Raw genomic sequence first — 23,172 nt, 5'->3', positions numbered from 1 at the left:
CAGGGGAGAAGGATGGTTGATAAATTGCTTGCTAGGGCTGCTGCCCCTTCCTTTTAACCTTCCTTGTAACAACAGACCTCCAGCAAGGCAACATTCAGCCATGCGACTCTCCGAACACATCATGCTCTTTAGAAAACACTCGGAATGAAATGACTCGAGATTGTATCTGATGACTCACAGTACACAAAGATTCATCTGCTCACAAATGAAAAAGAAAAAAAAGAAGAAAAAAAAAAGGGCTTTCTTATCCACGGAAGGGCTGAATGCTTTTTCCCACACCCAAACCAGCCTGCTCCAGCACAACGCCTGCCCCTGCCTCATCAGGATGGCAGCGAGGGCCCTCTCGCCTTCCCATCCCCGATTACCCCACAGCCCATCCACACAACCGATGAGTTTTTGACGCCTTTTTGAGCAACTCAGGAGCCCAGCCAGCCGCAGGCAAAAGGGGATGAAGGAAGGAAGAGACGCTGGTAGATTTAGGTGGGCCCCTACAACCAAAATGCTCTGCAAAACCAGAGCTGCCGTATGCAAGCAGCTCCCACCCCGAGTTTCGGCAGGGATGACCGAATGGACACACTTGTTTGCAGCATCAGAAAGAGACTCTCATACCGTCTCTGCCTCAGAAAGGCTTCCTACAACTGCATCCCACACGATAAACGTGTTAAGATAAATAGTCTCTCTTGATATTTAATGGCACAGCTAGTCTGCCGCCTTCACTTCCCGCACAATGCCAAGCATTAGGTCACCGCGGCAGATATTTTTAAAGTTTCCCACTCTCCAGGTCTGCACAGCCCACAATCCCCCGGCAGCCTCCGAGGCCCTCATTTAGAGGATCCTGCAACAAGTTTCCCTCGAGGGAATACACTTCAGCAAGCAGGAATGTCAGCCTGAGCCCAGGATGCAAAGCTGCTTCATTTGGGAGAAGGAGCGTTGTAATTAAGGGGCAGGTAAGTCTGTGCTTTCAGGTCGAGTCGCCACAAGGTGCTCCAGCTGCAAAGAAAGGCACATTCTCCTTTTTATTGTCTGCTTTGTCACACGTGACAGCCTTCGGTATCGCACGGTCTCTTCGAGGAGGATAATTCTGTACCGTGCACCCCCTAAGCCGGGGGGGAGAAGCAGTTCGGTTGCTGTGGGAACCTTAATTCTGGATTTCAGGACTTGCATATTTAAAACCTCAAATTTAACGTTGCGTTAATGTCGCTTCATGCCTTGAATTAGGGAATGACTCAGTACAAATCTCCGTGCATCTGCCGAAGTCCTGACGGCCCAAGGGCAAGGGGCTGGGAGCAGGAACCTGTGAGCACGGGGAGCAAGGAAGGAGCACAGCCGAGGCACGGCAAACCCCACACCAGGCCAGATACACCACTCGGGGCTCCTTGTTCTCACCACGAAAGGTTACGTGGCCCATTGGGACAAAAAGAGCTTAAAGCAGAGACACAAACGGGCACAGAGGAAAAGGTTCCTGAAAAGAGCTGGGAGAAGCAGGTTTCCCCGAAAGTATCAGGATAACTTGTGCTGGGAAGAGAAAGATCTTACCCAGATAGCACGAATTTACTAATTTTTTTTAATTATCATGGCACAGTGCCCAGATGATGCCCTTTAAACCCGCTCAGCTGTTCTAGCATTTAACACTTATTTTCCCCACTCCCCTGGAAGTTTAACTGCAACGCGAGCAAGGCAAAAAGTGCTGCCCAAAGTCTAGGGGGGTTGGAAAGTGCCCCAAAACCCGATTGAAGAATCAGGACAGCACTTCATCTTTTGCATTGGAGAGGGTCTCTGCTGGCTGACCCCTCTGCTTCATAGCAGGGCTCTCGCACCCCCTTGCCAGCAGTAGGAGGAAGGACACCCGGCCGGCATCCTCCGCCTCTCAGCCCGGTGAGGAACACCTCTGCTTAGCTCAAATCAGCAGCAGCGTGGCTGAATTACTCCTCTTCTCACCCCTCCCCACTGCACGAAGCATGAATCCCAGTGGGCCTGGATAAAAACCCAAATCCAAAGCTGGGGTCCTGCCTGCAAGGCTTTGGGGGGGGGGGGGGGAAAGAGTTGAAGAGGCGACGTGCCTGCCAGCAGGGCTGCTGTACACGAACAAGCAACTGTGCATACCCCGGCGCAGAGTCAAGTTACCCTGCAACAAAGATAGAGTGTGTGCACGCAAAGGGGGGAAGCAAAAATCCCTCTGCCTGCGCTCCCCAGGGCTCGTTTTGTTGTTAAAATAAACCCCTGGTTGTTCCTGGGAGGTGGCGGGGGGGGGCAGGCTCTGCGAGCAGCAGCTATCAGAGCCTCCAGCTTGGGAGTTATGGGCAGGTTAAAAAAAAAAAAAGAAAAAAAAGAAAAAGAAAAAACTTTGGAATTGCTTAGTCGTAACCCCGTGTATCTAGGTGAGGAGCCCAAGGGCAAACTACTGATCTCAAGGGTGCCCAGGAGCAGACAAAGCTCGGCGCAGGAGCCTGCCGGAGCAGCCTACCAGCTGGCTGCTCCAGAGGAAATTCCAGCCCTTGCTCAAAGGCTGAAAACCCATCTGCTCCCATGTATGCTTTGCCTTCGCTCGCTGGATCTATCGAACATTTCACACATGTTTTTCCTGACATTATTTTCCGTATCCCACCAGAAACTCCAGCAAACGTGCCACTTCTGGAAAAACAACCTGGCGTCCAACTTCTGTCAAAACGGCTTCTCCCTCCGCCCCCGGGGCCCCCGGCTCCCAAAAGTAGCCGTGCCCCGCTCCTCTCCTCGCACCCGGCCATCCCACAGCCCCTCCGGCGGGGCTCTTCTTCAACCTGGGATGTCTCCCAGCAGCACCAAAAGCCCCGAAAGCAGAGGCGTATGGGTGCAGAGTCTCATGCACTGGGGAAAAAAAAAAAAAAATACATACAGGTCTCGGGTGGTAGCCAGTGAGCAGCATTATACAGAGAATTTTGTCTGTGGGGCACCTGCCCAAAGCTGTTCTCTCCAGAGGAACTTACTGCAGGAGAAGCCTGCTCAGCGCCCGGTTAGCAGCAGGCGCTATTTATTTTTTATTTTTTTTTAAAGGGGAAACCAAAGCCCGCTGTGTGTAGAGGCTGGGGAGAGCTCGGCTGAAGGGAGAAGGCCGCTCGTGTTCGCGCGGAGCCCTTCAGCTTTCCATTCCTTATATGTGCAAAGTGTGCAAGCCCGCACACACAGCTCTCTACTCACCCAGAGGTACATCATGTTAGCCTGGGTCGCTCAAACCCAGCAGTGAGATGATCCGGGAAGGCGAGAGGCACTTCAGGAAAACTGTCGAGACTGAGATTTAGGGAAAAAAAAAAATAATAAAAAAAAAAATCCGAACGGCTCAGTTTGAGGCTTAGAAAGCGTCTCGCCTCCTCCTCCTCCCCCCCTCCTCCAGCTCTGGCTGCTCTGCGCCGCGCTCTCGCACTTAATCTCTCCCTGGGAGTTCCCAGCCCGTGTGTCTGCACTGGCGTGCACAGCACACACTCTGCATTTGCCTCCAGGGGATTTCTCTCTCTGTCATTCTACTTCTGAAAACACGATCTCGGCCTCGCAAGATTCTTGCAAGAGGCAGGGATGGGTGGGGTTAGCAATAAATGCAGCCCGGCTCCCGGCGCCCCAGCGCGCTTCTCCCTTTAGGACAGGGCTCCCGAAACGTCAAGGAGGCAGAAAGGTGGCGGGGAGCAGACCTCGTCCCCACGCTCACGCTTCTCCGAGCCCTGTCCCTAAACCTGGGCACCACGTGCAGCCACGGTACGGGGCTGCTGCACGTCTTCACCTGCACCCAGTGCTCGGTCACGCTTCAGCGAGGCGCTCCTGGCACTGAGGGGAAGGCCGAAGGGAACGCCATCGGGGGGAGAAGCAGCTCTGGGATAAAGGGGTTAACCTGTAGGAGTTTTACAGGCTCCCCACCGCCGGAGGGAAAGCAGCAGCTGGCTCCGGTCCCCTCGAACATATCGAGTGTTGGTGGCTGGGAGAGCTCCCCCCAGGCAGCACCCCCTCACCGCAGCCTGCTCCCACTCTTCTCCTTCCCACCCCTTTTCCCCTTTCGGCTCTGCCAGCCAGAGGAGCTCCTGCCCCATCCAACAAGGCCCGACAGGCCCAGTCCTGCACCCGTGAAGCCTTCAGCCCAGCACCGAGGGACAAGCGTCGCCTCTCGTCCCCTTCGTCAGCCACACGGCTCTGCCACGCTCAGGGAACGGGTTTCGTGCCCCCCCTCCCTCCCCGCCTCGAAATGAAGAATCGACTTCCCTCGCTGGGCTCTGAATGCGAAGTTAAAATTGGCCTCTCCTCAAGTGGGGAAGAGAAAAAGAAAAAAAATATATATATCGTGTTTTCATTGAGGCACTGGTCTCCTTGGAAATGAACGTCGAAGCAATATTTTTATCTCTGGTGAGGAGAGAGAAAGGGTGCTCCTCCACGTCTCACCTCCACTCCTTTTGCTCCTGGATGACATGATGGCAGTGAGCAGAGGGGGCAGCAACACGGCCGGCCGACTTTGGCCCCACGAGGTGGGGAACAAGTGGGCTCCACTGGGCTCCACGGCCACAAGCAGGCGATGCCGGCATCTCCCAGGCCTCCCCATCTGCTCTCACCTCTCAGCACAGCGGTTCGGGTCGGGAAGGTGAAAAGCAATGTTCCCCAAAATCACTTACTGCACCAAAGCTGATGCACAGTCTCCAAAGAGCGACGCATGTGGCCAATGTGTCTTTTCTTAAATGCTCCAAAAGGAGCAAAACAGCAGCAGGGCTGGTGTTCACGCCACGACTAGACGCTTCAGTTAATGTTTCTGCAGGCACTTCTGCACCCAATATACTCAATGAGATTTTCAAGATTTTCTACTGAACCAGGATCCTGATTCAAAAATGATCTTACTATCATTTTAAGGAAAGCTGAGATTCCTCGTGTGCAGAGAAGGAAGTGAGAAGACACAGGGACTAGGCAAGCAAACCCAAATTAATCTTACTTCATGTGCATTTCCATAAAAGACTTGAAAAAGATGAGTGCTTAAAACTGAACTGAAGAGTGGGCAACAAGCTCCCTAGCGCACACACACAGTCCTCCCCCTTCCTGCCATCCTTCAGGCTCTTCCAAGGGGGGGGGAAAGAGAAAGAACAGCCTTACTCTGAAAGCTCAGTTTCAGCTTCAGGGACTGGTTAGAAATCATCCCAGCTGCTCCACGGCTGGCCAGGTTGCACTCAGGCTCCAACGTGAAGCCAGGGTTATGAACTCTCCTCGAATCATCCAAATACCGGCTGGGAACTCACCTGCCACCACTGCTGGTGAGCCATCACCTCTCCATGGAAGCTACGGGAGAAGATTACTGAGAGCAGCAGACTCCTGGTGATGAAATAACCCCGGACCCGGGGCACTTTTGGATGAACTGCAAGAGCAGGTTTCTCAACACTCAATATGCTCAAGCAATGAGAGGGGAGCGCCCAGTCGGGAAATCAAGCTGCAGGATGGATGCCGCCAGCGGCACCGCTGCTCTGATTCAGCCGAGCGCTGCCCAGATGCTCAGAGCAATGCCTAGGAGCACGGAGGGCACTCCCAAAGCTTCTTTTTTTTTTTTTTTTTTCCCCCAGAGTATACTGAATTTCAACTATATTACCTGGTCTGTGAGAGACATCCACTGAAAACTTTTTTTTTCCTAGAAAATTTATACTAAGACACAAAATATTCTGTAAGGAGCAAGGGACAACACGATGTTAATGAGTCTAATTCCAGAAAAACACAAAGCAAGACATCACTAAGACAGGCTTCTGAAACAGGTAGCTAGGATCCTTGGCAAATGCTTTGTCTTAATCCCAACGACAGCGCTTTACAGGATGTATATGCCAGAGAACTTGGAAGGCTGCTGTCTGTGGAAATACGCATGATCTCTTGGGGATCTTCCCTATCTCAGGAAGGATTAAAAAGAGAAGGAAAAACATTTTTAAATTAATATAGACTGAGCTAAGAGAAAAATGTTCAGAGAGAGCTTTAGCCTAATGAAACACGTGCCCATCTCTGAGGGAAGGCTGCTGTGTAAATCAAAGTGAAAGGGGGAAACACAGCCTGCAAAGACACTAATGCCTGCTGGAGAGGTAGGGAAGGTATTAGCAAATAACAAAAGGGAAGAGAGAAAGGGAGCAAGTAACCAGGCATTTAATATTACAGTATTTGGCAAAATAAGAGGCACTGGTAAAACAGCAACAACAAATCTACCTCCATCTGTATGAAAAGTCCTGACTATACAGAAGAATTGTGGCTGCTCAGTTACGTGCATATATTCAACCCCAAAATACTGCTGATATAGAAATTTCAAAATGCCAAATGTTAAAAAAAAATAATAATAATTTCAAGAAGTTCTAACCCATTTAGGAACAATCTGAGTGGGCCAACGGGGAGCAGGTATGGCACCGTTTCAAGCTGACATTATCTGTTTCTAGCTGATTGTGTCTCAGAGGCATACGATTTCAAATGCTTGTGGATTAACATTCTAGCAGATAAAGCTGGAGACAGGGTAGGAGCTAGTGCGCCTGCTACACACTACTGAAATCACATTAGATAGCAAGCAGGATGAGTGGCTAGCTAAGCGCCTCTTCATAACGGAGGGAAAAAAAAAAAAACAAAACACACGATCACCAAGAATTTCAAATGGAATGACACACGCAGGAGGCGTCACGGAGCTAATGCCAAAGAACACCCTTGAAATTTCTAAATTATAGAAAACAATTTCTTAGTTCAAGAAGTGTTACATTCAAAATGAGCAATTCCGCATTAGGTTTCATCTTGACAGAAAAGAGCAATCAATTGTAAAAATAGAAATTAGTGCTAGCTTAGGTAAAAATGATTGTGACAATCACGTTTTGATATATGGAAGGAGAATAAAGACCAAGCCAGTGCATCTACTTACATACTTGGCATTCGAGTGGGACCAGAGGTACATGGCCATGCTTTTTCCTGGACAAACAGATCACTTATTGAGGTTCCCAGTCACATCCCCACACTTGACCACTGCTACTTATTCTAACAAGTGATTAAAAAAAAAGAAAAGCTGAGACAAGGAAACAGAAAGGAAACTAGGAAGGGCAAGAAAAAAAAAAAAAACTGACAAGGGAGCCGTGAAGACAGGAGGAGGAATTCACAGCCAGAGCTGAAGGACAATAACAAGTTCGTCAAGGGTTCTCAGGAGCCGCAACCCCAGCGATCAGCTTGACCTGCTGCTATGGGAAAAAGGTAGAAACATCACCAATACTGAAGGAAGAGCGAAAGCATTCAATACGTTTTTCTGCTCTATATTTGGAAAAGAAGTCAGCTGTGGTGGCCCTGTGATAACAGAATGCTTTCCATTCCAGCAGTAACTAGGGAAGATGTTCCAACAGCTTCCCAACAAACAGCGCCGTTGTCCTCTTATCTCACTGGAGCTTACGAACAGGAGGAATGTAACCAGATAACAAGTGGGTTTCAACCAAACTACAGCTGTGAGCATATTCAGGTGTGGACACTTCGGAAGGCCTGCAGTCTGCGTCTCGTTGCTTGCTCTGCATTCCCAGCACTAACAAGCCCTAGCTCTGGTACTAACGCTGACCTTGCTGTAAGGCCAAAAGCACAAGCATGATGCAATGACATCCCCCAACGTTTGTGTTTGTTGGAAACTATATCAAGAAAGCCCTGCTGCAGTTAGCTGAGCCTGGCCAAAAGATTACTCCTGTGTCATCTCCTGAACACTACATCAGGGAAGCAGTGCTACTGCTGAAGTCACCAATACAAATTTTCGCAGCATCTGAGTTTCCCTAGGAGTATCCAGTCGGGAACTCTTCCTCTGATGAGATCTCAAATAACATCCCAGTGCAGAGCAAAGCCAAAAATACACCAACGTGGGGGCTGATAGTGGGAGTTTCACAGAACAAAGATGCAGGCTGAAGGCCTGTGCACCTGAACACATCTAGGAGAGCGTTCGGGTACATGAATGAAGAATAGTGATCATAAAAATATCTACTCCTGAAGTTTAATGTGTCTTCTGGCAACCTGTCCCATAAAACAGAACTGTGAAAGAGCTTTTAAAAACAGCCTGAACTCTAAGATAAGATGCAGTTCTTTTATGATCAATAAGTGCTACTGAGTGCATGTGCTCCTCTTCATCGTGCAGCTCTCCTTGGCTAAAAAGCGGGAGGGGAGGTGTTCGGAGGTGGGAACAGGCTGAGGAAGGAAATTTCATTTCAAACCAAAGGAAAACAGTTGTTTTCAGCCAAAAGCCAAACTGGGCATTCATGTTGTATGCAGAAGCTGAATCAGATTGAGGATGAAGACTCGCTCGCTGTCCCACCACGATAAAATCTTCAAGGGCTACCCACAAAGGTCTGACTAGAGATGGGAAGGGAGACGCACTCTGCGATGCTCAAAGGCAGATTGCTCTGACTAAATGGCTTATTTAGTCTTATCTGACTCTGGCAGAACGTCCCAGCAAGAGAATATGGGAACCTGACTCCTGCTATTTGTGGGGTTTGGGCATGCCTCGTGTTTGGGTTTTTTGTTTGTTTGTTTTAAAGAAGATTAGAGATGGGGCTGGGAACTACCCGGGGAGAGGCACAGAAGGCTGCTCTGGGCACACTTGCAGTTCCTATGGAGATAAGAGGATCCTCTTTGAGGCTGGTTTCCTCCTTTGGGTGCTGCTGGAGACTACCCTTGTGACAGACTACTGCGGGTTTGTGAAGCTTCCCTCCGCTCAGGATCCTGGCATTATCTCCGATTATCAGAACTGCTGAACCACAAGGTAGATTTCCTCTCAAAGTCCATAAGGACTCCAGGAAGCCTCTTCCTGCATTACCCTGTTTGTGAAAGGAAGTAACACAAATACAAAATGCATACAATAAATCACCCACAAAAACACCACAGTCCCTTTTAGATGTTTTGCCAAGCAAATAAACCCAACACTGGCATATTACAAGAAGGAAAAAAAAGCCATTTTGTTACAGAGCAACTCACTTAATTACTGGAAAACTGGATTCCCTATTCCATCTCCAGCAGGTATGGTTTGGCTATGCTCAAAGAGGCTCCTGAAAAGAGATTACTTATTTAAAAGCAAACGATCAAGTGTTAGTTTATCTTACACACACACACACAAAATAAATAAATAAAAATATAAAAAAATATATAAGCAGAAAGCCTGAAGCAGTAAAACACCTTGACACGCAAACAAAACCAATGATTCTCAGCGACTGTCCTGCTGCTGACTTCACGTAGTAATTAAATTTAAGTCATTAAACAAACTTCAGAAGGTCTTAATTCACAGGCAAGTAATTCACAGGCAGAGAAAAAGGCAATGGGTACCAAGAAAAGCGTTCTAGTCTTTGTTTGGGATTTTCCTCTTCTCACAAGTATGTTCAAGAGCCCTATTCTGGAAGGCACTGTCAATCCTTCACGAGAAGCCCTATGAGCTCAGTAACTATAAAAAGTATTTCGCTAAGGATGTGTTCCCACATAAAAATATGCTTTTAAATTAAAACAAAGAACACCCACATCAACAAAACTAAGCCACAAAGCCAGAGAATTCAAAGTTAAACGTTCAAGACCATGCAAAACTCTGGGATGTAAGAAAGCTGTGGTATACTGGTTTGGACATTCATCTGCAGAAACGAAGTCGTGATGCAATTGCTCCCAGGATACAGCAATCATGAGTTTGGGCAGCCACTTGGGAATTTCCATGAATTACACCTGTCGGTCTTACCATGGAGGAGCAGGATCCAAATTTGCAATCCTCCATCACCTTCTGAAGAAAAACTAGCAAGCTTAAGGTCTGCATCTCTAAAGCCAAGGGTGACAGCTGTATTTTCAAGCCCCTTCTCTCATAGCTGGATATAGTCTGAGGTTCATATTGAATTGGCATTAGGCAAATATATTCAGGCAATCTTAAGAGGGAATCACAATAAGCTCCAACACTTACTTAATCTTAAGTTTAGTCAAGTAAACCTTAACCCTAACGTTTAATACCTTCACTAGTAATGTCCAGAAAACAAAGATCCACAACCCTTTGGTTTCTCCAGCCAGTATGAGGTAGCACAAAGTATTAAGCATTATCAAACTCTGAAAAAGTCCTTTTTTAGTGTCAAAGCGTGAGTACAACATCCCATTGAACTGATAAAGAGCAGAAAGATTCTTTGTGCCCCAGACTTCTGTGTCAGTGCCAAGTAGGATACCTCTTGGTTGTGGGTTTTGAAGAGGAAGCCATAATTAAAAGCCTGAACTCAGCTCCTACCTCAACGCGTTTCACAGTGGTAGTTACACCAAAGGATGAGCTGATGGCATCCAAGTGTTATCCTATTCAAAGGATAAGGCTCCAAGTAACAAGAAAAACTGCTTCAAGTATCTCATCAATGGAGCTGCAGCATTGTTACGCCATTTTTTGCCTCTGTGCTTACCGTGTCAAGTGGCTGCACCACGTGAGCGATCCATCAGCACTGCAACAATCCGGCAAATTGAGAAACAATACGAAGGTGAGAGCATTGCAACAGTGGGAGAAGGAGAAGACGGGGCACAGCTCCCTTCCCTAGACCACACAGGGGCTTATTAATATGCTGAAACTTTGGTTTAGGCTTGCTGCTGATAATGGGAAATGCAAACCAAGGACAAAACCCTGCAGTTCCTCGCAGAAAGGGACTCCTTTGGGCTTGTTTGTGCAAAGGAAGGTTAACAATATTAGCGAGTTATTCAGGAAGTAATGGATACTCTCTTGCCCTGAGCAAATTCCTTTTCAATAACAGTAGTAATTTCCTAGACAATGCAGCTATATCAAGGTATAATGGCTACTATATTTATCTACATAGGCCCTGTACTGCTGGGATCTAATTTACTACAGCTTAGAAAGCAGTTTACAAATCCTAGGATAGTAAAATTGCTAGAGACCTGAAGAATGAAATTCTCTCTTGTATCACTTGGGTTGAAGACAAGATTTTAACATCCTTTTTTTTTTTTTTTTTTTCCTGAAGAGTATAAAATGCATTCTCTCCAACTCAGAAAAACTGGAAGACTAATAAACCCCGCAAGGAGACTGCGAATACACCTATGAGAGTGAAGGAATCAGCTTAACAAATTAGACATCGTGCATTTTTTTTTAATCTTGTCATCACAGGAGCTTTATTTCTTCTTTTATTCAAAGAACATTATTCCAGTTGACACCGTGAGAAGAAAAACAATCCTTAACATTACATAGGAGCCTTATGCACCTAATGAAGATAAAATATTTTAAATTTATGATGTTTTTGTTAGCTGAGTGCCTGAAGTACAGTCTCGGTACGAGAAATGGCACAAGCATATCATCAGCAAAGAGGAGAGGAATGGCTCCAGCTAATGAAGAGGTAACACTGATAAACACTGAAAGGCATCTCCTGAGAAACAACAAAACTGAATTGCTGAAAGACTTTGGTGGAACACAGCATCAGCGAGATAAATAAGGGTGGGTGGAAAGAGACCAAACACACGTGTCAGGGGACTGCAGCTACTTCCATTACATAACGGCAGTACGGAAATCCAGGCGAAATCGCCATTAACAGGACTAAAAGCAAAATATTTCAGCGGGAGTATTGGCAGTTGTCAAACCACATACAGGAACGGCAGGCTGTTCAAATGTAAAAGGCATTAATAAGGCATAAGACAAAAGGCTTAAATAGGTATAAAACACAGAGGAAGATTTCTAGAGGACAGAAATGCTACTGGGGAAAAAAAATGTTATAGAATAGAATATCCCAAACTTCAATTCAGAATGATCAGCAAAGGTCAGCTGTCAGAAAAGCAATTCTGCTTCTGATCTCATCCTGAGCAAAGCAGTCCTTAACAATACCTCTGCCACCACCACCGAGCCGGATTATTCTAATGGCTGCAGAAAGCAGCTCCCGCCATCCGCCTGGCTCCTCGCTGCACGATGAGCATAAGAAGATTTAGAAATCTGAGTGTGCATGTGTAAAGGCTAACTACGTTACTTGGTTCCTGATAAGATTTTTTTTTAATAAGTCTTTTTAGTGTATAGATTTAATATGGGAGGCTTCCAAAAAGACACTTGGCTAGGCGTCTAGATGTATCTTTTAAGAGGACATTGTGCCATTCTGCAGATTTCACAGACCCTGGGTGCTTGAAACACCCAGAACTGGTAACACAGGATATTCCATGGGATATTCAAATACACAGCTGACACAAGTGCCAAGAAAATGTACTTGCATCAGGAGGCTGTTGGCTCTCGTATGAGCAGACTGATCTGGTCTTCAGCATCACTGCAGTCTGTGGGGGTACAAACATACCGGGACTCTCAAACACTTCCAGCTGAGCTCATATTAAGGTTGTTCCACCTTCCCCTTTTCCCCACCCCCTACCATTAAAAAAAAAGTACCGTAAATTCCATTCTGCTGCCTTTTCTGTTGAAATCCTGGCAAAATTAGACTCTACCATTGCAGATTGATTACAACTTCCCTACTCTTCTAATCCCTTTTTAAGGCAGACAAATTGCAAGAGTAGCAGCTCCCTCACGTTCAGTCCAGATGAGATGAATGGTGTGAAGTGACTATGACCAGTCAACGCATGGAATTGTTGTGCCAAAGGTCCTACACAATAGATCCTCAACTTATCTTAATCCAAATTTAAGCTTTGAAGTGTAGACATAGCCTCTGACAACTCCTGTACCGTCCACAGAAACCATTTGCTTTGTTATCAAAGCCACCAGCAACAAGAGAATACCAAATTCCTCTCTGCTCCCAAATTCCCAGAGAGCAACACTGACCAGAACAATCTTTTTTTCATCCTTGTGTGACCTGAAGAATGCATGTTTCCTCTCAGATAAAGGCCTCGCTATGGTTATCTAATGCTAATGTCACTACAAACTGGATTAGAGACGCCCAGAAACCTCGAAATATCTACATGGATAGTCAGCTGTATCCTAATTCTACGTCTGAAGGAAATCAAATGCTCCAAATTGTGCCTAATGTAGTTAACTTTGCCCTTTAGGTAGGATAGACCAGTAAGAACATATTACACAGTGATTAGATTAATTCTTGAGTGAAATTCAGAGGGCTGGCTCTATCTGTCTATTGTGCCAGTATATTTCAAATTATTTCAGAGACTACCAGCACTCTTCCCCTGCTCTGCTCCACAGCAACAGCTGCTGAAGAAACACAGCAGTTCTCTGTCTGGGGCGAAGTTGGCAGCAACTGGGGACAACGCTGCTGTCAGAGTTCAGCTCCCAGTTCTGAAATGCCATTCTACTGGAAATACCAGAGAGCCTAAATCCGGCTCCATATACCGCGGGACGTAAAATATCTCTATCTCAGCTTTCAGCAGAAAGCTCCGGAGGCTCATGACATTTACTCCTTTGGCCCCGTCAGTCTTTCTGCAGACCCTGCAGAGGATTGGAGCTGGTTGCCATAAATGGTTGGAAAACAACATGTTCTCCGAGCACTTGAAATTGAGGAGCACTGTTTTAGCTTAGGGAAACAGTGGCAAGGAGCCAGGGTGACAGGTGCCCCAGAAATGGAGATGATGATGAAGCTGTTGCCAACATGAGCCGCTGCCGTCCTGTTGACCTGTGAGAAAGGGCAGCCCGTGCTCCCCAGGTGTATCGGGGAAATGACGGACCAGAAAAGGACAGGATGCGTTTGCTGGCAGTAATTCAAGCCTCTCCTCATTAAAACCCGGCCGTGAAGGAATTTAATGGGTCTCATCAGGAACAATGCTACCAGTAAAACTTTATTAGGCATCGCGGCAAGCGCAGCTCGGGGCTGCCGTGACACGGCAGAGCGGCTCGTCGCAGCCCGCAGGCAGCAGAAGAGTTAAAAACGCAGATTCCTGCTAAAACTGCCAAGAGCTACAAACCTTCTCCTGTGTGGGCGGCAGCAGCAACTAAATCCACTCCCCAACAATTGGCTGGCCTGCGGAAAGAGAGGCGGGGAAGAGACAGGTCATGGGGGAGCCCCCCCCCCCCACCACCACCCCCAAGTAAATAGCTGCACAGCATCTGCTCAGGTTTTCGGCTGAAAACTGTCAGTCGGGTCCCTTCGTTTCACCACCAGCCTCTGCAGACAGCAGCCTCTGACCTTTATCAGGAAGAGCACCCTTGTCCTCTAATCACAGACTTCCTGGAAAACGCAATCTAGCCGGCAATTAATACAACATGAAAAAGAAAAAAAAAAAAAAGAAAAGGCTCCGTATCATGGTATTAGCACTGCAACGTTTTTAAATACACCCCCCCCACCACCACCAAAATGGCAGAAGAATTCAAGCATGTTCTCACAAGCCGTCTCACTCCCACTAGCATTACCTAACAGGACTCGTTCAAAACATTCTCCCTCACCTTTCCCCCCGCCGCCAAGCCTGCCCTTCCCGCAAAGCCTTCTCGTGCAGATGTCGCCTGCAGCAGCGCAGCTCCTCGCTGTGCAAGCTCCAACACAGGTGTGCAGAGCGTGACCTGGGCAGAATTACATGTGCCATTTTCCACTGGGAAATCTACGAGACTTATTAAGCCAGGACAGTGCCGATTAATCTACTAATGGAATGAATCAGAAGTGTGTTCCTGGCCCTTCTCCTTTCACATCCCAAAGCCTCCGGGGAGCTGAAACCATCTGGCAAATGCCTGCTCCGAGCGACGTTACGCTGGAAACACCTCTCCCTTCACATCGAGGAAGAACGAAACCATCTTCCCTCCAAGCAGCTATTCCGGGGAGTATCTGCTAAGCTTGCTGAGGAAGCCTGCAGCATCCTTCAGCAGCGAAGGCAGAGCTGCTCACTCACCGTGCAGGAGAAGCGGGCAGAAGAGCGAGCGATCCCATTCATTGACTCGGGGTCCCGCTGAAGCACGAGCCGGGCAGCGAAGCAGTTAACGCAGAGGCTGCCCTCCCACAGACACTTCCCGACAGCAGGAAGGCTCCTGCCCAAATCTCTCGGTCCTCTTTCGGTGCAGCGGGAGCTGCAGGTAGGCTAGCGAGAAGGTGTTTATGTAAAGAAAACAGGAAAGCTCTAAGCACCGGAGAAGGAGAGCTGGCCAGGGAACTTAAAGAGAAATCAAGATAGCAAACAGCTCTGAGGTTCATACGCGATGCGTGTTATTACAGCGAGGCAGAGGGAAGGACTGACTCAGAGATGCTGAACATCCTGCACCCTTTGAGTAATAGGCGAGAGGAGGAAGAAACAGAGCTATGAGACAGCTGTCACAGAGAACGGACCTCTGGCACTCGTAAGATCATACAGCAGCACAGAAGATTCCTTATTTTACAATTTAGACCCCCACACAAATAAAAGAGAAAGGTCCAAGATAACAGCAGTCACACAGCTGTGGAATTCTGCATGTGGTAACAACTGCTGTGTGTTTTTTTTTACTGTCACAGAATAATATGAGTAGTACAGGGCAGGGGAGACGAGAGGTCCTCTCTGCTCAGAGGCAATGCAGAGCATGTTTAGACAAGCATCCATCAGGAATTGCCTAACTTGTTATTACAGACTCCAAGAAGCAGCAACCCTGGTCCCCTAAAATTACCCTGCCTCAGTGCTTCACTACACTGAAACAGAAAATGTTTCACCCCGTAATACACAATTTAGGTCTTCTTTGATGCAAACTATGCTGTCTTTAATGGACACAGTAAATAATCATCCCCCATCCTCCATACTTTTCTGTTCTTTTTTCTTTTTATTTTTTTCCTGCTTTTAAAGAAATGTTTTCCTCATATATCACGCAACTGAAGCCTCCTTTTTTTTTTGTTTGTTTCCCTGGACTTTTTCCAAACCCTGCCTGCATCTTTCCTGAAGCACCTATAACCAGGTACAGTGCTCCACTCACCGTGCTGAGCTCTGAAGAATAATTACCTTCCCTCGTTACTTGACACACCTGGAAATCCATTCCAAATTCTTAAGACCACAAAAACCAGCGCCGCGTACTCAGTTTGTTATCTCCTGTTACCCCAGATGTTTCCTTCAGTACTACTGCTTAGCCAGCTACTCTCCATTTCACATTGGGAATTCAGCTCCCTTCATTAATACAGCTTGGTTTTGTTGAATTTCAAACCATTTCCTCAATTTACCGGGATCTTTTTGACACCTACCGCTGCCTTCCAAAGGCTGCCAGTGCGCACACACACATATATTCATTCACTGAATTACCCTGATGTTCGATGAGAAGCACGGGAGGGCACAGCAGCCAGGACAGACCATGTTAAGACTCCAGATACCACACACACAGAGCAAAGCATGACATAATTACTCCAGACATAGTTTTCCAATGAGGTGCTCAGGCGCTTCTTCATTTCACCTTTCATTTGCCTAGTTTATGTAAAGGTCAGGCCGGACTAGATCCGAAGCCAGTAGCTTTCTCCATCTGCCAGGCCTGCTGCCATGTCAAAGGAGAAAATTAAATTCATCTGACATGATTGGTCCTTAAAAATTAGCAATCTCTGTCTGCTGTTGCCTTAATTTCCTTTGGTAAAGCATCTTGACTGTAAGCATCCGATCTTTTTCAACATCTTCCTCGGTCCTGTAACTACACTGACTGGTTTTATTCCTTGAGCTCTCCCTTTAAAAAAATAAAAGACAGAAAAAAGGATGGAGAAATAGTGTTTATGTATTTATTCACACACGTACATCCTTCATTTCCCTGAAGGCTCTGAGACTGAGCAGCTTGCCCTGAGAGGCTGTGGACTCTCTCCTTGCTTGGTGACCTCCAAAAGCCACCTGGACGTGGTCCTGGGCAGCCTGCTCCGGGTGACCCTGCTGTGGCAGGCCTTGGAGCAGGGGGCCACCACGTCGCTTCCCACCTCAGCCATCCCGTGGTTCTGTCAGATTTCCTGCTCTGCAGAACACAGACAGCCTCCAGGGAACCTGGAGAGGCCAAAACCAAGCTGGACACGGGGCACCGAATCGCCCTCCCCTGCTCTCCCTGAAGCACGAGGTGCTCCTGCTTCACGGCAAGGGTCGGAAACCAAGAGATAACCCCAAAGGCACGCTCTGGAAAACGAGCGGAGGCAGGAGAAAGGCGCTGGCTGAGCGCTGGGTGCCCTCTTCTGGCAGCCCACAGCCCGAGCCGCAGGGCCAGCCCCAACCCGGGCACCCCAAGGCCCTGGGCCCAGCCGGGCTGCCCAGGTATCGGGGCACCCTCCCTGCTCCTCCAGGGCCCTCCACAGAGCCCCAAATCCCATCGCTCACCGCCACACCATGCTGCACTGGGACGCTTCAGGAACCCGGCCTGTCCTTCCTCAGCACGTACACCTGCCTGGGGGAACCCGGGAGTCGCTTTTGCAAAAGCAGTGCAGCCTTTCAGGAAGAAAAAGGTGTTAAATACACATGAACTACTCACATTTTCTTTCTACTCTCTGTTGTGATTTCTTTTCCCCCCAGTTAGGAAGAAAATCCTAACCCATACGTGTCAGTGCAGCTGTGGATGCGCTAGGAACTGAGGCCTTGAGCCCGCAGGTTGTTCCTGTCCCACCCCTGACAGCTCCCAAAACAGCTCAGTTTTAAGTTAGCTGTGCACAGAAGGACTTTTTTTTTTCCCCCTCCCTCATAAAATATACCTAAAGTGCAGGACTCGTCACCACAGGATGTTGTGGATGCCAAAGACTTAGACAGCCTCAGCAAGCATTTAAACGAGTTCAATAAAGAAAAATCTATCACAGGTGACCTTAAAAATAATAATAATAAAAAAAAAGAATCTATGGCCAGGAAATCCCAAAGCCACCAGACTGCTTAAAGAGTACCTAGCAGGGGAAGTATCGCCGAATCTTGGCGCTGCTCCCTGTGCTTTAAGTACCTGCCATTAGACACTGTCAAAGACACGACGCTGGAGCACAGAGACCTTCTGCCCGGCCCAGAATAGCCACGTTTATGCTCTTCAGTGTGATCTAATACCCACAAACAAGCTGTTTTCTCTACACCATTGGGTTTTACCCTGCACTCCTCCAACCGATCATTTTATTGACTGCTTCTAATACACAAGCCATAGTCTCTTGCACTTCCAAAACCATTCGGAAGGGGAAATCTGACCAAAATGCTGCCCCTCTAGCCCAAATACCTCAAGGGGTTGGAGTCTCCAAGGCTCTTGCATTGCATTGGGTAAGACTTAACGGTCAGAAAGTACATCAGAGAACAAAAAAGTGGTCTCCTGGTCCTCTCCCAAGAAGGATGACTCACAGCTCCTCTCTTTAACCCCGAGAAGAGATGAGAAATCGCTTGAATCGGACAACTCAAACATGAAAGGAATTTATATTACATCATCCAGCCCATTTCCTGCCAACGCCTTGCAGCCCCAGAACTTGGCCGGACTATTCATCAGCAAGGTAATCGTTACTTCCCTTGAGAGACTGCTTATAGGGCTCCGGGATCTTATTGTCAGGAAGTCTTCCCATGTATTCCAATTAGATGCACTCTTCTCCCTCATTTCATCGTCTCATATAACTTTTCTCCTTTTTTTTGTCGTTGTTTTTTTGTTTTGCTATTGAGTAACAGTGAGGCACGCGTTGATATGGAGCTTGCTGAAGGAGTTTGTGAAAGATATTCAGTGTTCTCCAAGAAGAGGATTCCCTGCCTTGTATTCAGAGGCTAGGAAAGCAGCAGACACGAGGGAAAAGGGAAATAAACACATTTAGATCCATTTACAGGACTTGCCAACTGCACAACAGTATGCTTCATGTGCTACTTAACCCTTTGGATGGGTCTTGATAGCAGGAGATCAGCTACACAGAAAGGAGAGGAGAGATCTAGGGAATGTGGCCATCATGCCTCAGTTCAGAATATAATTTTAGAAAGCAGTTTTGTAACACCCGCAGTGCTTGGCGGTGTACACACTATAGCTTTTTCTACTCCCAACTCCTGCATCTTTCCTGCAGTTTCTTATAGGGATATAGCTGGGGCTTCAGAAAATGAGGAGTCACCAGACAAGTGTTTTCCCGAGATGGTTCTGAATTTGGAGGAGAAAGGTTACTGGAGTGGTCTTGGAGCTCATCCTTCCTCTTCCAAGTCATCGGTGACTGGATCTGCTTGAACTTCAGTCTGTAACCAACCTCTCCTTCAACTTTGCTTCCACTCTGCTTTTTTTCCTACCCCAGTATCTCAATTTACGTTGCTTTTCACTAAATTCTTCCCATCATCAACATTTTCCCCTCTGAACACTGCAAGTTAGAGTTGGATGCCATCCTGTAAAAGATGTCCCAGCAAGTCCTCCCCTGCTGCAGTGGTAACCGTATTTCTGTAACACACCTTAAACTGTCCCCACCCTGCTTACTGCCTAGGTGCTAAGCTGTAACCCCACGCAGTTACCCCACTACACACCACCAGACCCCTCCGTGTGCAACTGCTTCACAGACGCTTCCCACCTCTTGATTATCTTAGAGCTTTTTGCTCAGACTGCATTCTCTAAAATGAAGCTTGTTATCTTTTATGGGACATCGCAGCCAGTAACAGAACATCCCATAAGTCCTGTGTAGTACAGAGAGGAAATATTTTACTGCTTGCCTGAAGGGAGGTTGTGGAAGCCAGGAAGCAGCAGATTTGGCAGTCTTACCCCCTAATTCACCCAATCTTAGACATAAGGAAGATGTTTAGAGCAGTCCCCCCTCATTAGCTTGGGTCTATCCCAAGCCTTGCATCGCTTACTTTCAGGCAAAGAAATACTCCCCTACAGTACCATGAATACCAAACCTTCCCCATTTTACACAGAGGACCTCAGATACTTCCTGATCTTTGTCCTGGCCCTTTGCTCAAAGAGAACAGTTTTGAACTTTTATTCAAGGCCTTTCTCCCTCTCTCTGTCACTCAGTTTAAGGATTTGCATTAAATATACTTCATTCAAACCAGAAGTGTAAATAAGGTGGCAAACAAACCAAAAACCCACAAACATAAACCCTCCCTTCCAGCTCCCTAATAACACCACTTCTGCTGCCACAATCTTACTCATTTACCCAGCAAGTTAGCATACTCACTAGAGGGTGTATTTCCCTGGTCAGTTACAAGAAGGGAAACAAATTAAAAACCCAAATGCTTTTCAGGAATACTACTTAAAGGTTTAAACTCTTGAGACACGCAGCCTTTATAACTGGAGAGATTTTGGCTGGTGCAACCATGGTACAAATAAGAACAGAGAAGTAACCAAGACATTTTCTTCCTGAAGGTCACTACTTCATGGCGAGAGCAGCTTGGTATGGTAACACTGAACTAAACCAAGAGGTTTTTGTGGATACCCTAATCCATGCTGAACTTCCAAGCTGCTAACCAAGTCGAGGCAACATCCCCAAATTCACGCTTCATCCATGTGATGGAGAGGAGGGAGACAGGCAAAGGAGACCCAGACCACCCTGGGCTTCCTCTCCCAGCTCCCTGCACAAGGAAAATAAACAGAAAGAAAGCAAGAGGGGAGGCTTCCTGTTCTCACAGCCTGCAAGCACAACTCGCCCAGAGCAGCCCCACAGCCACGGGGAGGGAGCGCGCACAGCTTGCCTGCGATGCTCCAGCAGATAGCCCCAAGCAGCAAGCGAGCAGCAGCCCAGGGGATCAGGCTGACAATTGGAGAGGATTTAACAGCATCTCACCTCAAGCCTGAACTCAAACTGAGGGGCTCGTGATAAAGCTGTTCCCAGCAGTTGCCATGGGCACTCAGGCTACCCTGGGCTGCAGGCTCATCTACAGAGACGAGAACAACAGGTCAGGCCCGGTGAGCGCTTGGGTGGCAAACCAGCCACCCAAATTACACTGAAGGAGGTGTCATTTGTGACAGGTAATGCCATTTCCACCACATTAGTACCGAGCCAATGGCCCAGTTTAATTTAAGAATGGCACTCGCGGAAGTATAAGCTTTAAAAAGAGGCTTCAAACCAGCATCCTAACCTGTTATGATAGCTGAGGATCACTCTCCAGAACAGGAGAGGTGTAACAGCTCTAACATCCTGACCCAGTTCTGGCGTGTGCAATTACCTCCTGCTTGCATAAACTCTCTCCTCTCCTCTCGTCCCTTCAGTGGGAGCCGAACAAGGTGTTCTTGCTCATTTCGTTTCCTGTTAGAGAACGTTATTTATTTTGTGCAGCTGCCAAACGCTGCCACAGAAGTGCCAGCATTCAGCAGCAATTCACATGAATTTTAGATACCACTTCTAATACACATGAAAAGCACTAGAGCAATGCGACACAGACCTTGGCTATATATAAAACAAGCTGGCATGGTTAGCACGGAATAACTTTCCAGAGCCAGAGTATTTATTCTCGACGAGTTTGTATATAAAAGTTGTGTCAGAAGAGCTGTACTGGCCATTTTCCACACGGAGACAAACTCCTAGGATCTCAGAGCTGTTTGTCACGGCTCGGGAAATGAAGCAAAGAAGTCTTGGTTCAGTGCATTTCAGGCAGGCGCTCATGTTACAAAAAAAGAAACACCATTTTGCTAGCAGGCCCGACGGAGGGATCAAGCCTCCAGAGAATAAGCTCTCCTCACCAAAAGCCTCACTTCTCATCTCGGTTAACAGCCTTCCCGTATCCTCCCTTTGTGGAGGGCTTCATTTGTGCCGTCAGCCCTAGCACTGCAGAAAGGCAGGGGCATCCTGCTGTGCCTGCATGGGCTTTAGGGATCCGCAGAGCAAACCTCGAGTCCTTGAGAAGAGCCCCAGAGAGCTCTGCAGCTCCCTACACAGCTGTACCAGCCCCAGCAGTGCCGCGCTAACAGCAGCAGAAAAAAACTCTGGTTTTAGGCAAAGGGTTACGACACTGATTTAGCACCCGTGCTCCTCGAACCCTGCCACCACAGAAAGCCCAGCAGGACAGCACTCTGGCAGCACGGGCAAGGAACAGGGGGGCTGTGCTGTGCGTTATCATAAAGCAATCACACAACCAAATGAAGAGAAATACAGCCTCGACATGAGCTCATCTCCCTTGCCTCAGTGCTGCTGCCCAGAACACTTAAATATTTGGGAGAGGACACGAGATAAACTTTGGATTGTAGATGTAAGCGCTCCCCAACGGCCAACGCAAGGACTCAAACCAATCCCATATCCCCACTGGCAGAAAGAAAACTGCAATAATCTGGAACATCTGGGTACGCTTTAACCACTAGAGGGTGTAAAAACAGCACAGTGAAAGGTTTGCAGCCAGCAATTAGTGGCAAAGAGAGCTGGAAGGAGCGAGAAGGACTTGCAAATAAATGAAGGAGTAGGATGCTAAGTAAGGTGAAAGGCAGGGTGGGTTATATCCTGAGAACTTCTAGTGGGACTGCTGTGGTCAAACGATGAGGTGCCTGGAAATAAACCTCTGCTCTGCTACTTCTGCTAAGGAAAACATTGTGGTAAAAAGCACTGTACAGGGATTTGCAATAAATAAGTGCAATGGCAAAGAGCAAGATACGCAGATTTACACTCTCCAACTCAAATCCATCTCCTAATCTGATGAAAAGGAGAAATCTGACACAATTGCTCCTGCATCTCGTAATTAACTTTGTTACAGGGTCAGGATTACTGCACACAATCCCACACCACTTCCTTCCTCCCTCCCCAGTGCGGAAAAGCAGGTGATGCATCAGGCAGTGCTCTCTCCCTCACACCAGCCCATCTGCAGCAACAGAGGGCTCTTTTCTACTGCTATCATGTTAGAGGCTCCCAATCAGATTAGCTAAAAGCCTTGAAACCTCATTAGTGAAAACCAGACCTGAATTTAATCCATTTCAGGGCCAAAAGCAAGAAGGAAGGAAAAAACCTTTACCACAGATCAAGATGTCACCAAGAAGAGATTTGATTCTTTATTTCAAACAGCTCTTTGCTAAAATGAAAACACCCACGTGTTGCTGCTGCTGTTTGCCCACTGGGACATCTCTGTGAAGCTACGGTCCACCTGAAATACATCGGCACACTGGCTAATGTTCATCCCTTCCTGCTCACCCATCCAGAGCCCCCCGGGGCTGCCCAGTCCATAGCACAGCTTCCCGAGCCCGTCGCCGCTGCTCTGGTGACCCGTCAGCAACAGCAGCTCTGGACTTTCACATCAGAAGAGTTATTAAGGGATGAAAAAGAGGAAACTTGTGAAGCAGGACATCAGAATGAAACACCGAGACAACCCCAAACCAGCCCAAAATGGGAACAGTGAAACACAAAATACGGTGCAGACGGTGCTACCAGAATGGAAAAGCTGAAAGCAGACAGGGATGTCTTTAAGGATCCAGGCTCTCAAAAGTTGTGTTTTTTACTTAGCCAGGATATAGTAGGAACCCAACTCCCATAGCAC

The 23,172-nt window shown here is 47.5% G+C and overlaps 1 protein-coding gene across 9 annotated transcripts in view; it reads right to left on the bottom strand.

Annotated features, from left to right (window-relative positions):
• Positions 1-23,172, bottom strand: part of RBFOX2 (RNA binding fox-1 homolog 2) — a 157,508-nt gene that overhangs the window by 102,809 nt on the left and 31,527 nt on the right. The window contains exon 1 of one of the 9 annotated variants that reach the window (XM_038172993.2): positions 14,725-15,114. The exons of 6 other annotated variants lie outside the window; for them this stretch is intronic. In XM_038172993.2, the coding sequence (XP_038028921.1) occupies positions 14,725-14,766 (42 nt within the window). In that variant the 5' untranslated portion in view covers positions 14,767-15,114. Of the gene's footprint in view, positions 1-2,872; positions 3,048-3,174; positions 3,519-14,724; positions 15,115-23,172 lie in introns of those variants that run through there. 2 more of the 9 variants (XM_038172998.2, XM_038172994.2) reach the window with 2 other exon arrangements.

Source organism: Anas platyrhynchos, chromosome 1 (assembly GCF_047663525.1).
Source record: "Anas platyrhynchos isolate ZD024472 breed Pekin duck chromosome 1, IASCAAS_PekinDuck_T2T, whole genome shotgun sequence".
NCBI lineage: Eukaryota > Metazoa > Chordata > Aves > Anseriformes > Anatidae > Anas > Anas platyrhynchos.
Note: the sequence above shows the minus strand (reverse complement) of the source record. Positions and strands in the feature narration are given on the sequence as shown.